The sequence below is a fragment of the Molossus molossus genome, unplaced genomic scaffold, assembly GCF_014108415.1.
Source record: "Molossus molossus isolate mMolMol1 unplaced genomic scaffold, mMolMol1.p scaffold_m16_p_9, whole genome shotgun sequence".
NCBI classification, from domain to species: Eukaryota; Metazoa; Chordata; class Mammalia; order Chiroptera; family Molossidae; genus Molossus; species Molossus molossus.
Window position 1 is genome coordinate 11,416,103 of NW_023425403.1, and position 12,578 is coordinate 11,428,680.

Here is a 12,578-nt window from a genome sequence, read left to right on the forward strand (position 1 = left end):
CAGGTATGTGCTCTTGACTGGAATCAAACCCACGACACTTCGGTCTGTGGGCTGGTGCTCTAACTGTTGTGCCAAATGGGCCAGGGCTGTTTTTTCTTTTCATTTATTTTTATCCTCACTCGAGGATTTTTGCATTTATCTTCAGATAGAGTGGGAGGGAGAGACGGAGGAAGAGAGAGAGAGAAACATTGATGTGAGAGAGACACATCGACAGATTGCCACCCACACAACCCCAACTGGGGCCAGGGACAAACTGCAACCGAGGTACATGCTCCTGGCGGGAACTGAACCCGGGACTCTCGGGTCCGCGGGCCAACACTCTAACTGCTGAGCCAAACCGGCCAGGGCTGTTTTTTTTTTTTTTTAAATATTGTCTCTTCTTGTCCTTGGTCTCCTGCCCATGTAGGAGACTGAGCTCACCGCCTGGCCCCATCCCCAGCCTAATGCAGGAGTTCTAGCTTCAGAACGAGTGTTCATGAATTTCCATTTCTTTGAAATCCGGATAGAAGTATCTTGATGATTTAGTTATTTTCTTCATTTTGCCAATTAGGATATTGACTCGTGGCCATTCCAGTACTTTATCAGATCACAGATGTCATGAGGGCAGAATTCAGGGCTCCATACATAATGCTGGGCTCTAGACTTCTAGTCTAGGTGTAGATCCATCACCCTTCGGCCCCACTAGGGTTTTCTGCAGTCTCTATCACAGACTCGCTCTTCTGTGTGAAACGCATCCATATAGCTGCTGGCTTGTAGCACTTTGTTCGATTTTCTGCTCTGTTCCTTTTCTAGTTCTAGCTTCTAGCTCTGTTTTTAGGTCATTTCCTTCTTATGAACTGATTAGCTTACTATGAAAAATTACAATACCTGTTTTATGCAATACAGTATCTGCTTTAAAAATCGTATTGATTTAAAATGTATTAGTAAATGCTATATTCTAATTGCCCTCTTTCCACACCTAGGCTATGAAGTTTGGCGGTGCAACCTGAGGAGTATCTAGTAAGTACATTCAAACGTTTGGTGTTCCTTAGAATCAGCCAAAATGGTAATTTCAAAAAAAAAAAAGAAGGGCAGGGAGCTAGCCTTTATGTAGCCAACTCTGTGTCAGATTCTGCTGGTGTGTTTTATCTCATTTACTCCTCAGATAAACATTATGTAATTTTTTTATTGTACTCATTTTATAGGCTTATTAAAGTGGTCAACAGGTCAGGGCCAGGTTCCTTAAAAACCTAAATGGGTTTGAATTAGAAAAATATGCTTTTCATACTGTTTTATAGGACTTGTGTTGGAAAAGCAAAGCAGTCACTCTTATATACTTTTTGGGGGGGGTAAACTCTGAATTCCAGAATGATCCTTAAGTAATATGTCATTATCAGCATCTACACACAGTCAAAAAGGAGCCTTAGACAGACACAATTGGGTTTGAAGTTTACGCCATGGTCCTTGTTGCTTTAAGTCTTTTGATACAGGGGAAATGTCTTTTGAGGTAAGAAGATTATTCATGACCCCATTTAAAAAATAGAGCATCTCATCTATGCATGATCAGTGTTGAGAAGTATGCTGTGGTTTTAATACAGCTGTCTCACAATTTATCTTTGATAATGAAAGAAATACCAGGCCCATTAATCCCTGGGCAGATGTCTGCTAAGCTTGTTGTCATGACACCTGACAGCTGACAAAGGCATAACTCTACGTGTTGAGGGATGGTGGGTGCATGAGAGGTCTAGATAGCACTAGTTTGGAGCTCAGGAGCATTTTGAGGTTTCTCCATTGGAAGAGAAGATGATATTTTAGAGGCCTTGTTATAAATACATTGAACAAATAATCCCAGGGTTTTTCATGGGGATTTTGTCAAAGGTCAACTTGCTTGTTCCAACCCATTTCTGTCAACCACTAAGTATCTTTCTTTGCTGAGAGGTTGGGAGCAAAATGCCAGTAGTTTTAAAGAGAGGCCTAGGCTATCAGCAACTCTAAGAAACTAAAAAATGGTTACTTTGTAAAGGAGCAGCTTGAGGGGACATTCTTATGCAAAAGGGAGCAAATCCCATCCCCCACCTGGTCTACGGAGACATATAGAGGCTACAGGTTCTGAGTAGCCTGACGCCTGCGTGTGCGTTTTCTCTTGTTTTTAATGAAACGTGCTGTCAGTGCTGAGTACTAAGGTGAGCTCAGTGGAATTGTCAGAGAGTCATGTCTTGCTGTGTCATCAGCTTTGAGTCAACCGTTGAGATGTTGGTGGCCTTCAGTCAGCGATCTTCAAGCCAGAATGCTTTGAATGCCAAGTCGAGTGGAATTTTGGTTTTGATATCATATTCCTTGTATCAAGCTCATCTTCAGAATCAAACAGAATCAAACAGTGGCACTGGCTCCAATGCAGGCTAGTGTCTTTGAGCAACGACAGCAAAAATGTGTTACGGGCTGGTGTTGCCTTATAGACCCAATAAAATCAATATTTGTGCCAATCTAATTTTGGGACCAATTTTACTTGATATGATTAAAGAATAATGAGTGAGTAATTAGAAAAAGTATACAATTTCTTGCTTTTTAGTCCAAGGGGACTTTTCCAGGATAAGCATTATCTTCACATTTTGAGCTTATACCTCATCGTGGCCTTATCAGTACTTACATTCTGTGAAAGACCAATGCTATTTCATGATTATCCAATTAACAACTTCTGATATTATCAGCTTTCATTTTCCATCTTTTCATACAGTGCCCATAAAGATATATTTATACAGGGGTTGGCAAGGTAGGTTTACAATTGTTTGTATGGAAAATAATGCAATAATTACTGAATAATACAATAAGGAACTATGTTTCACATACCCACAACTGTAAACCTGCTTTTGCCCACCCTGTATATGTATATGTATAACACACACACACACACACACACACATACACTCGGTGGCAGTTGCAGTTGCTTGAGTGTTTCACTGCCACCCTTTGTCCCCTGTGGAATGGAAACTAGCAGACTGCTGGTACTTTCTTTGAATGCTCTTCTGGGTGTGCATTTGAGGTGAGTTCTTAAAGCAAATGATTGAGAACACGTGGTGAAACATATCGACTGGCCTGGTCGAGTGGAGCAGGTGCCAACTTGAGACCTGAGCAGTCGGAGGGTCCGAGGCATTATCTGGAGAGATCCAGGTATCCTTTGCTGTTTCTTGGTTGCCCCTCAGCTCATCTTGCCAAGCTGCGCAATTACAATTTTGAAATGAGCTGTGTCTCTCGTGGATGGGGTGACCATCATGGAAGTAGTCCTTGCAAAATTGGGGACCTAGGGTTCTGGAGAATCATCCAGAAATCCCTGGAGCCCGTGGAGACACAACAAGCTTAGGTGGCCTCTCCGCAGGCCCGTACAGAAGGCTTCAGCCACCAAGAGGAGTTCAGCGAATGTGCCAAAAAGAGATGGTGCTTCAGTACCTCGCCTTACATTCTAAAGGTTCCGCAAATGTTGTTGAATGACCTAAGACTCCATAAAAGATTGTATTACTAATGTGCAGACATGTAAGACGATGGAGAAAGTTAAGATCAGAGATAGGGACCCCCTCCCTAGAGCTGCTGCTGTAGGGTGGATTGATGGGGGGTTTCCTCCTCTGTAATTAACAACGAGGAAGAAGATCTTGCTAAGGTTTACCCCCTAGGACCTAGAATTGTTTTCTTACATTACTGTTATCCTCTGTTGGGGTGGCTCTAGGTGTGTGTGCGCGCTCTGGGGAAGGGGGAAAGGGTGTAAGCTGACCTGCTCAACAGTTCTCCTGTTCTGTGAGCTTGGATTCAAAACTTGTGCACTTGGCTAACTGGGATGGTTCGCATGTTGCACCTGCTGCTCTGGGGATCACAGTTTTCAGTTTAACATCTTTTCCTTTAGCCATAAACAGGCCTTAATGCATGAGATGGCTTATGGGACAGACATACTATTATTTTCTTTTGTCTCTTTGTCTTTTCTTTCTTTCCTCTACCAGCTCCTCAGATTGAGACATTATTAGTGGTAATTCTGTAATTTTTGTCTCTTGGTTTTGAATTAATTGCATTTTCATGAGCCCTGGGGATTGACTTTGACTTTTCTTCAGATTTTTTAAAAATCCTCACTGGAGGCTTTTTTTCCATTTATCTTCAGATAGAGTGGGAGGGAGGGAAGGAGAGACAGAGAGAGAGAGAGAGAGAGAGAGAGAGAGAGAGAGAGAGAGACATCGATGTGAGAGAGACACACTGCCTCCTACATGACCTCAACCAGGGCCAGGATTGAACTGCAACCAAAGTACCTGCCCTTGACCAGAACTGAACCCGTGACTATTTGGTCTGCAAGCAGACAGTCTAACTGCTGAGCCAACTTGGCCAGGGCTCCTCACTCTTTTTATAAACTTAATAATATCAAATTGACTTGAAAACATGATTTATTCATTTTATTTTGGAGTCCTGCTTAGTATTAAGTGCAGGTTATGCAATAATATGTTCAGTATGATCCCACTTTTGCCTGCATGTTACACACACACACACACTTCTATGCATGTGCAGAGAAATACTCCAGAGGGATATGTTTCGAAGTGTAATGTTTATCCTAAAAAATGGACCTCTCAGTGATTCTATATTTCTTCTTTTTGTTCATTTATATTTTCTATTTTTCTACAATATACATCTATTGCTTATATAATTAAAAATTATTTAAAAAACTCACTCTCAAGCTTTCTGTAATATCGGTGCGAGATCTGACCCCCCCCCCCCCACTGGTGGTGTTAATGGTAATTTATTATTTATTTAATGGGTTTATTTGAAATGGCACTTATTTTTGGAAAACATGGGGACAATTGAGTCACCTATCATATTTTAGGAAAAAAGATGAAACAAGAAACCCCAAAGGGGCAGGTGAAGATTTACCAGGCAGAGGTTTGTCTTGTACGGAAAGGTTTTTGGGTCAAGATATATGTATGTGCATGAGCTCAGATGGAACTTTCCTGAGCTCCAGAGGGGCTGAATTTAGCAGTGAGCTAAGCTCCTGGTTGCTTGGTGAGTCACCTAGCAGAGAATGGCTAGTATACATATCCTGGGGCTTTGTCGATTGAAAGATGTCCAGTGAGCACACCGTGTTCCTAGAGCACGCTGGGCTTGCCTGTCTCCAAGTGACATTACCAAGCACTTCCCAAAGCCACCGCCAGCTGCTGAGCTGGCTCACTGCCAACAGCCGCTAGGGCCTAATGAATCAAGTGCATGGGCAAGCTCAAGTTCAGTTAAAACAGGTCGGTAATTGAAACTATATCCTCATGGGCCACTGTATACTTTTGAAAACCAAAGTTAGCTTTCCTTGGGAAACACTGTTTTCCTGGCCTGAGCACATGCCCTTTCTTGTGCACAGCAAGGTGCTGCTGTGAGTGGCCGTTCATGATGCGTCCGTGAGACTGGCGGGGGGGAAAGGAGGTGGAGGATGTAGCTTAAACAGGGGCGCGCAGTGCCATCAGTAGTGTGTCTGGAAGGAAGCGGACCGGCTTGGGAAACGGCGCACCAGGGCCTGAATCCCGTCCCATCCCATATTTTGTAACCACCTCAGAGCCTCAGCTTTCTCATCTCTAAAGTGGGCATAAAGCAGGTTTCCTTTTGGGTTTGTTGGGAGGATGAAGACAAGGACCATGTGTAAAATGACAGTCTGGCGTGTAGCAGAATTTCAATATTCCTTCCCCTCTAGTCAGTTTCCAGGTTTGCTGCTGACAATGAGCGTAGACAGGTGTTCACAGGCTTCTTGTGTAAAGGGACAGAGAGTACATAGTGTTTTAGGTTTTGTGGGCCAGGAGGCAAAATTGAGGATATAATGTATGTACTTACATAAGAAAAAACAAACTTCGCCAATTTTTTTATGATATGCAAAATATAATAATACTAGGGTAAAGTTTTTCTGATATAGATAGATCTTCCAGTGAAAAGAAAGGGTTTTTTTCTGGGGAGACAACATTTCACTGAATTGGGGTTCAAAGTTAGTGTTTCCTATCATCACACGGATGCCCATGTTCTTCCGTAGAAGCCGTTCTTAGCTTGCGGCCATTCGAGTAGGCAGCAGGCTGGATTCGGTCCACAGGCCATGCTTTGCCAGTTCCTGCTTCGACTGTCCATTAATAACGCCAGTCTCTGCTTGTGCTCCGACCCAGTCCCCCACGATGAGCAAGCGACGTGAACTCATAACTAATACATAAACAACTGCTGGAGGCCTACAATCGGGAAAGGAAGATGATTAAATCTTTAAATAAATGGGTTCGTGGAAACTCATCGAGTGCATAGTCTATTCGATCAAATGACTCTCTAAAGAGTATTTCTTCTTTTGTGTGTGAACTCTGGAGAACAGTAGGAAGAAACTGACCACCCAGGCAGAGATGAAGCAGTGAACGGTCATGGAAGGAGGCAGTAACCCACACAGGTTCTTTCTGCTTCCATCCATTAAGAAATGGACATCCCCGTTTCGTGAGGGCATAGCTGCAGGAAGGATTAGAACTTGGCACATAAACTCTCAGAGGTCCCTTGCTGGTGACACTTCCTCTGACCTGTGTGGCCGGTTCACGCACAGATGTGAGCAGACAGACCGATGAATGGGGACCGTGCTGTCCAGGCCACATTGCACCATGTTCACAACAACAGATGCGACGCCACCTCCCAGGGCGGTTTTCAGAGACATACATGGGATGTTTCAGTAACATTTAGTGTGTAACTATGAGCGTGCATCGGCATAAAGGCAAGTAAAATAGGTTATTCAACAATTCTGAAGCAAAGTAACTCAATGGTCTACCCAGAATCCTGGCATGGACAGTGACGACCACGGCAGGAGGGTCCCCAGGGCTGCAGGGGTTCGGGACCCACAGCCATGCCCAGACAGCTGTGACAGAGGCCCGGGCACATCGCCCCGCTGGTGAGGGCTTGGATAAAGTTGTGGCTGCACCTCGGCAGATTTTACAGAGAAGCACAAGGGATTCATTCTCAGGCGGGACAAGGAAATCCAGGTTTTGATGCGTGTGTTTTAAAAATCCCAGATACGTGTGTTTAGACAGGGGGCAGGGAGGGCTGGCTCGCTGTCTGCCGTCTGTGTGAGGAAAAGCAGCGACCCCCACCTGCTGCGCCTAATCTGAAATTCATTGAGAGCTTGTGAGTACTACGTGAGCCTAACACGCCAGGTGGTGATAACGCTTTTTAGGGCAAGGCTTTTGAATAATAACATGGTTGAATTGGGAAAGTGCTTATACCTCCTTGCGATTAACTTCTCCTTGGAAAAAAGAGCTGTTTAGGAGACAGAAATATTTTAATGTGTTGTTCTAGCTGAAGAGCAATTTTTTAGCCAAAGTGTGTTTAGCAAGTGAGCTTTGGTGGTAGGTTAAAAAATATTTCCTCTTGGTCCTGGCCGGTTTGGCTCAGCGGTTAGAGTGTTGGCCTTTGGTCCAGAGCGACCCGGGTTTGGTTCCCACTAAGGGCATGTACCTCGGTTGCAGTTTGTCCCTGGCCCTGGTTGGGTCGTGTGGGTGGCAACCACTCGATGTGTCTCTTTCACATCAATGTTTCTTTCTCTCTCTTTCCTTCCCACTTTATCTGAGCAAAAAATGGAAAAATGTCCTTGGGTGAGGATAAAAACAATTTTTTTTCTCTTGCCGTTATGGCTCAGTGGTTGAGCATCGTCAACCCATGCACCAAGAGGTCGCTGGTTCTGTTCCTGGTCAGTGCACATGCCCAGGCTGTGGGCCCGATCCCCAGTGGGAAGCATGCAGGAGGAAGCCAATCGATGTTCGATCTCATTGATATTTCTATCTTTCTCTCCATCTCCCTTCTTCTCTCTCTAAAATCAATAAAGGAAAAAAAAGTATTTCTTCTCTGAGCTGTTGCAGATACATTATTTTCTCCATTGGTATGTCTAGAGAATACAGAGCAAGTGGTTTATCTAACAAATTGGGATGAAATACACAATTCACTTGAGGATAAATGTCAAGAAGAAAGACTAAAGTATAATTCCAAGCAAAATTTATTAAGATGTCTATTCAAGAAAAACACAATGACCTTTGCTTGTAAGAATTCAAAGTCAATTACCTGCAAGCCAGGTATGAATATTTTTTTCTTTTAAAAGCAGATACAGGGAGTAGAAACAGTATTTTTTCTTAAATATGACAGGCAACAGATATTGAAGTTTTTCCCCATAAATGGCATGGGAGATAATTTCATTTATCAGCAAAGCTGCATGCAGGTGACCTCATTTTAAACCCAAAGCCTTTAAAGTATAAAGCTGGTAGTGAACTTGACAGCAACCAAGCCAGGCTGCTCACAGATGTCTCTTTACTTTCTTCCTATTGACATTCCTCTGTGCTCGGTATTTACGTACGTTTCCATTTGATTGCTTAGATCTTTTAAGCTCATAAACTTTTGCACGGATGCTATCTTACAGAATCACACTATCAAGGCGTGCTTATGATCTGTGGGATATGTAAAGAATAATCTTCAGCTTAGTTTCAGTGAAGGATAAAGACCAAGTTAGGAAATTCCCTTGTTTTCTCAACAGCTAAATAGTCTGTACAAAAAAAAAAAGAGCAAACATCTGTACAAAATTCTAGAGTCTACGTACATCGTGAAAAGATCAATCACTGTCCACAGAAGAAATGCCATAAAAAGTTTTATCTATAAGGTGCTCAAGATCCAAATATGAATAGTTCTTAGGCAAAGTCATAAGAAATACAAAGCTAATTCTCAGGGGTGTGTGATTCTGGCACTGAACCACATTAAATCTTTCAGGTCCCAATATCATTTTGTAAATTTCTACTTCAGGGCAGAAAATTGAACCTGAGTGATTTAACATTGCTTCTAAAAAGTGCCTAATGTATTTCGAGGAAATATTTTACACACACCAGGAAAATCAGGCTCAACATACTCCTGTCCTCAAATGTAGCCAGGATTCTGAGTTCCATAGAAGAAAAATAGTTATCATAGTAAAAATAATTGTACTGATCCTAATCCTTGCTAAAACCAGCCTTAATACCTGTGATGCTTCTAAAGTACTCTTTTTCTATAAAATAATGTGTGGGCTTCTTTTACATTTCCATAAAACGTACAGCATATCATATGGATTGCCTGTTCTCATACAATCGCAAATGTATATGTGCACACACAGTGAAATCTTAACTATGAATATTGCTTACGGATACTTTCAAGTGTCTATGTTAGAATAACTTTTTGCACCTCTCACTAACACTGCTTTTATTTAAATTTTATCAGATAAATAAAACACTAAGAGCTCCTTGTTTATGATGCTGATTATTACATTTTAATATAAAATAGCAATGCAACTTTACAACACAATATTTTTTTTTATTTGTAGTCTAGCTAAACTGCTTATAGTCTCATGATTATTACCAAAAGCTCTTATTCACTTACTGTTTGCACTTCTAAAAAGTACAAAAGAATTGCAGGAAAAGGCTGCTATTTGAAAACTCACATTCAATGAACAAAAATCACACTCATCCGAATGAACTTCCCCGCTCCTGCTGTGGGTTTTGTGATCACTGTGCATATTACAACATATAAGTGCAGGCAAACGATAGCTGAAGTACAGTTGTCATATTGTGTAAACGAGGACACTAGGCAAACTTGTGAAAGGAAAATACACTGCCAAGCTAAGAGTGTGGAAATGCACACCACGGTTCATTAGTGATCAACCATCTTCTGGTTGCCTGAGGGGAGAGGCATCTTCCAAAGTGGACCGGGGAGCCTCCTTGAGACACTTGCATTTTTTGCCTCAAGTAGTTAAGCCTTTCTAGAGGAGAGCGGTTTTCTTTCTGATCCCAACACACAGACTTTGCAGTTCAGAGCAGAAGCAGGAATGTGCACTGTCACCGTGGAACAAGCCTGCCAACCTCCCTGGGGCCCTGGCAGTTACTTTGCTGCTGGTTCGGTGGCGGGTGGAGCTGGTGGTGGGGTGACTTCTACTGGAAACCATAAGGCATGACAGCGGGAGGCCTGCGGCGGGTGGCACCTTTCAGGCAGGTGACGGCAGATGTGCTGAAATGCAGCATCAATGGGGGAGGGCGGTTCACAGCCTCTTGACATAGTTTCCCGGGAAAGTACCAAAGAATTTGGTTCTTCTTGAGGTTCCTGTGAACAGAAGCAACACATGAAAGGGGATGATCACAAGGAAACGTCAGTTCATACACGTGGACTTGGAAACTGAGCGAGCAGGGCTTCGCAGAGTGAGCAAGCCAGGGTTTGGAGGATGCACTTGGAGACCTTAGAAGTACAGCTGTCTTATCTGTGCTGACTGTGCGTTCGTGCCAAGGAGTCAACGCTTTCTTCCCTCACACCAGGCTGCACAGAAAAGCTCAGCCTCTCACTCCGAAGGGAGACAATCCTGCTGTGAGCTGGATTTTTAAGTCTAATTAGTGGGACTTCAACACCAAAGCTGCTAGACAAGAGTGAGGAATGGAACAGGAAGAGCATTTGGAGAGTGACATTTTTGGGTATGATCTTCTAAATAAGGACGAGGCTGGCAGTGTGATAGTGTGGCGCGAAACAGCCAGGTTAGTTCACTGATCCGGAAGTCTGTCACGCCTCAAAGCAGGTGTCACTTTAAGGCACTAGGGGACACTGTCACTCTCTGGCTTTATGGTCTCCTGGAAGATCATGCTGAATGCCATATGGTTCGTTTACAAATAGCACTGCCAGCCTCCAAAATAAAATGTAGAGAATGTGAACAATTTACAAAGTCACTAAAGGAAAAAATGATAAACCACTATTTGTGGATGGGGTTCTAGTATTGGGCACAATTTCTACTGTGAGTAAAATCAAATGCACAGATGGCCATTGTTATGATCATCTTTGGTTTCTTTTTTTTTTTAAACTTATCTTCATTGTTGAAAGTATTACAGATGATCCTCCTTTTTCCCCTACTGACCCCCTCTTCCTCGCTCCTGCCCCCCTCCTGCCTTTCCCCACACTGTTGTCTGTGTCCATTGGTTATGCATGTATGTTCTTTGGTTTATTTCTTCCCACACCCTCATCCCCCTTCCCTTTGAGGTTTGTCATTCTAACAACCAATTTGTACTTCTTAATTCCTTCACCTTTTTTACCCATTACCCCACCCCCTTCCCATCTGGCAACCAACAAAATGTTCTCTATCTGTGAGAATGTTTCTGTTCTGTTTGTTCATTTTGTTTATAGATTCAATTGTCGATAGATATGTATTTATTGCCATTTTGTTTGTTCATATTTTTTATCTTTTTCTTCAAGAAGACCCTTCAACATTTCATATAATACTGGTTTGGTGGTGATAAACTCCTTTAGCTTTTCTTGTTTGGAAAACTCTTTATATGTCCATCGATTCTAAATGACAGCTTTGCAGGATAAGTAATCTTGGTTATAGGGTCTTGCTTTTTATCACTCTGGATATTTCTTGCCACTTCCTTCTGACCTGCAAAGTTGCTTTTGAGAAATCAGCTGCGAGTCTTAGGGAGCTCCCTTGTAGGTAGCTAACTGCTTTTCTCTTGCTGCTTTGAAGATTCTCTTTGTCTCGAACCTTTGGCATTTTGATTATGATGTGGGCCTCTTGGGTTCATCTTGTTTGGGACTCTCTGTGTTCCCTGGACTTGTATATCTGTTTTCTTCACCAAGTTAGGAAAGTTTTCTGTCATTATTGTTTCAAATAGGTTTTCAATTTCTTGTTCTCTCTCTTCTCCTTCTGGCACCCCCATGATGTGAATGTTGGCAGGCTTGACATTGTCCCAGAGGTTCCTTACACTATCCTCCTTTTTTGAATTCTTTTTTTTTTTTTTTTTTTGCTGTTCTGATTGGGTGTTTTTTGCTTCCTTATATTCCAAATCGATGGTTTGCTTCTTGGCTTTACCTACTCTATTATTGAATCTGCGTAAATTATTCTTTATTTCAGTTAGTGCCCCCTTCATTTCTGACTGGTCCTTCTTTATGCTCTTGAAGCCCTCACTAAGTTCATTGAGGTTCTTGAACATCCTTACTAAGTTCATTGAACATCCTTATAAGCAGTGTTTAGAACTCTGCATCTGTTAGGTTGCTTATCTCCATTTCATTTAGTTCTTTTCCTGGAGTTGTGTTCTGTTCTTTCATTGGGGACCTGTTTCTTTGTCTCCTCATTTTGGTTGCCTCCCTGTGTTTGTTTCTACGTATTAGGTAGAGTTGCTATGTCTCCTGGGCTTCCTAGGGTGGCCTATTGTAGTGGGTTGTCCTGAAGGGTCCAATGGCACAGACTCCCTGGTCTCCCAGCTGGGCCCTCAAGGTGCACCCCTCGTGTGAACTTTACACCCTTCTATTGTAATTGAGTCTTGATTGCTGTTGGTACACTAATGAGAGGCTGATCAGCTACAAGGACTGGCTGTGCCCACTAATCACTGACCACCTTGGAGGATCAGCTGTGCAGGGGCCCACCACACAGAGCAAGACTTACTTTCAGGGCTCTGGTACCCACTGAGTCCACTCCTTCAGTGTGTCACTTGTGGAGGTGGTTGGGTGGTGGTGCTTCGATGTGGTCTGGAGCTGTCCACTGGGTGTGCTGGCTCTGGGGCCAGGTCAGCCACTGCCTGTGTTCTACCTGGGGCCACCCA

General features: G+C 42.9%; 1 protein-coding gene across 4 annotated transcripts in view; it reads right to left on the reverse strand.

Annotated features, from left to right (window-relative positions):
• Nucleotides 1-8,028: 8,028 nt before the first annotated feature.
• The window catches only part of SORBS2 (sorbin and SH3 domain containing 2), an 88,463-nt gene continuing 83,913 nt past the window's right edge, over nt 8,029-12,578 (reverse strand). For all 4 annotated transcript variants that reach the window (XM_036250165.1, XM_036250162.1, XM_036250164.1 and 1 more), the window contains one exon: nt 8,029-10,104. In XM_036250165.1, coding sequence (XP_036106058.1) covers nt 10,043-10,104 — 62 coding nt within the window. In that variant the 3' untranslated portion in view covers nt 8,029-10,042. The remainder of the gene's footprint in view (nt 10,105-12,578) is intronic.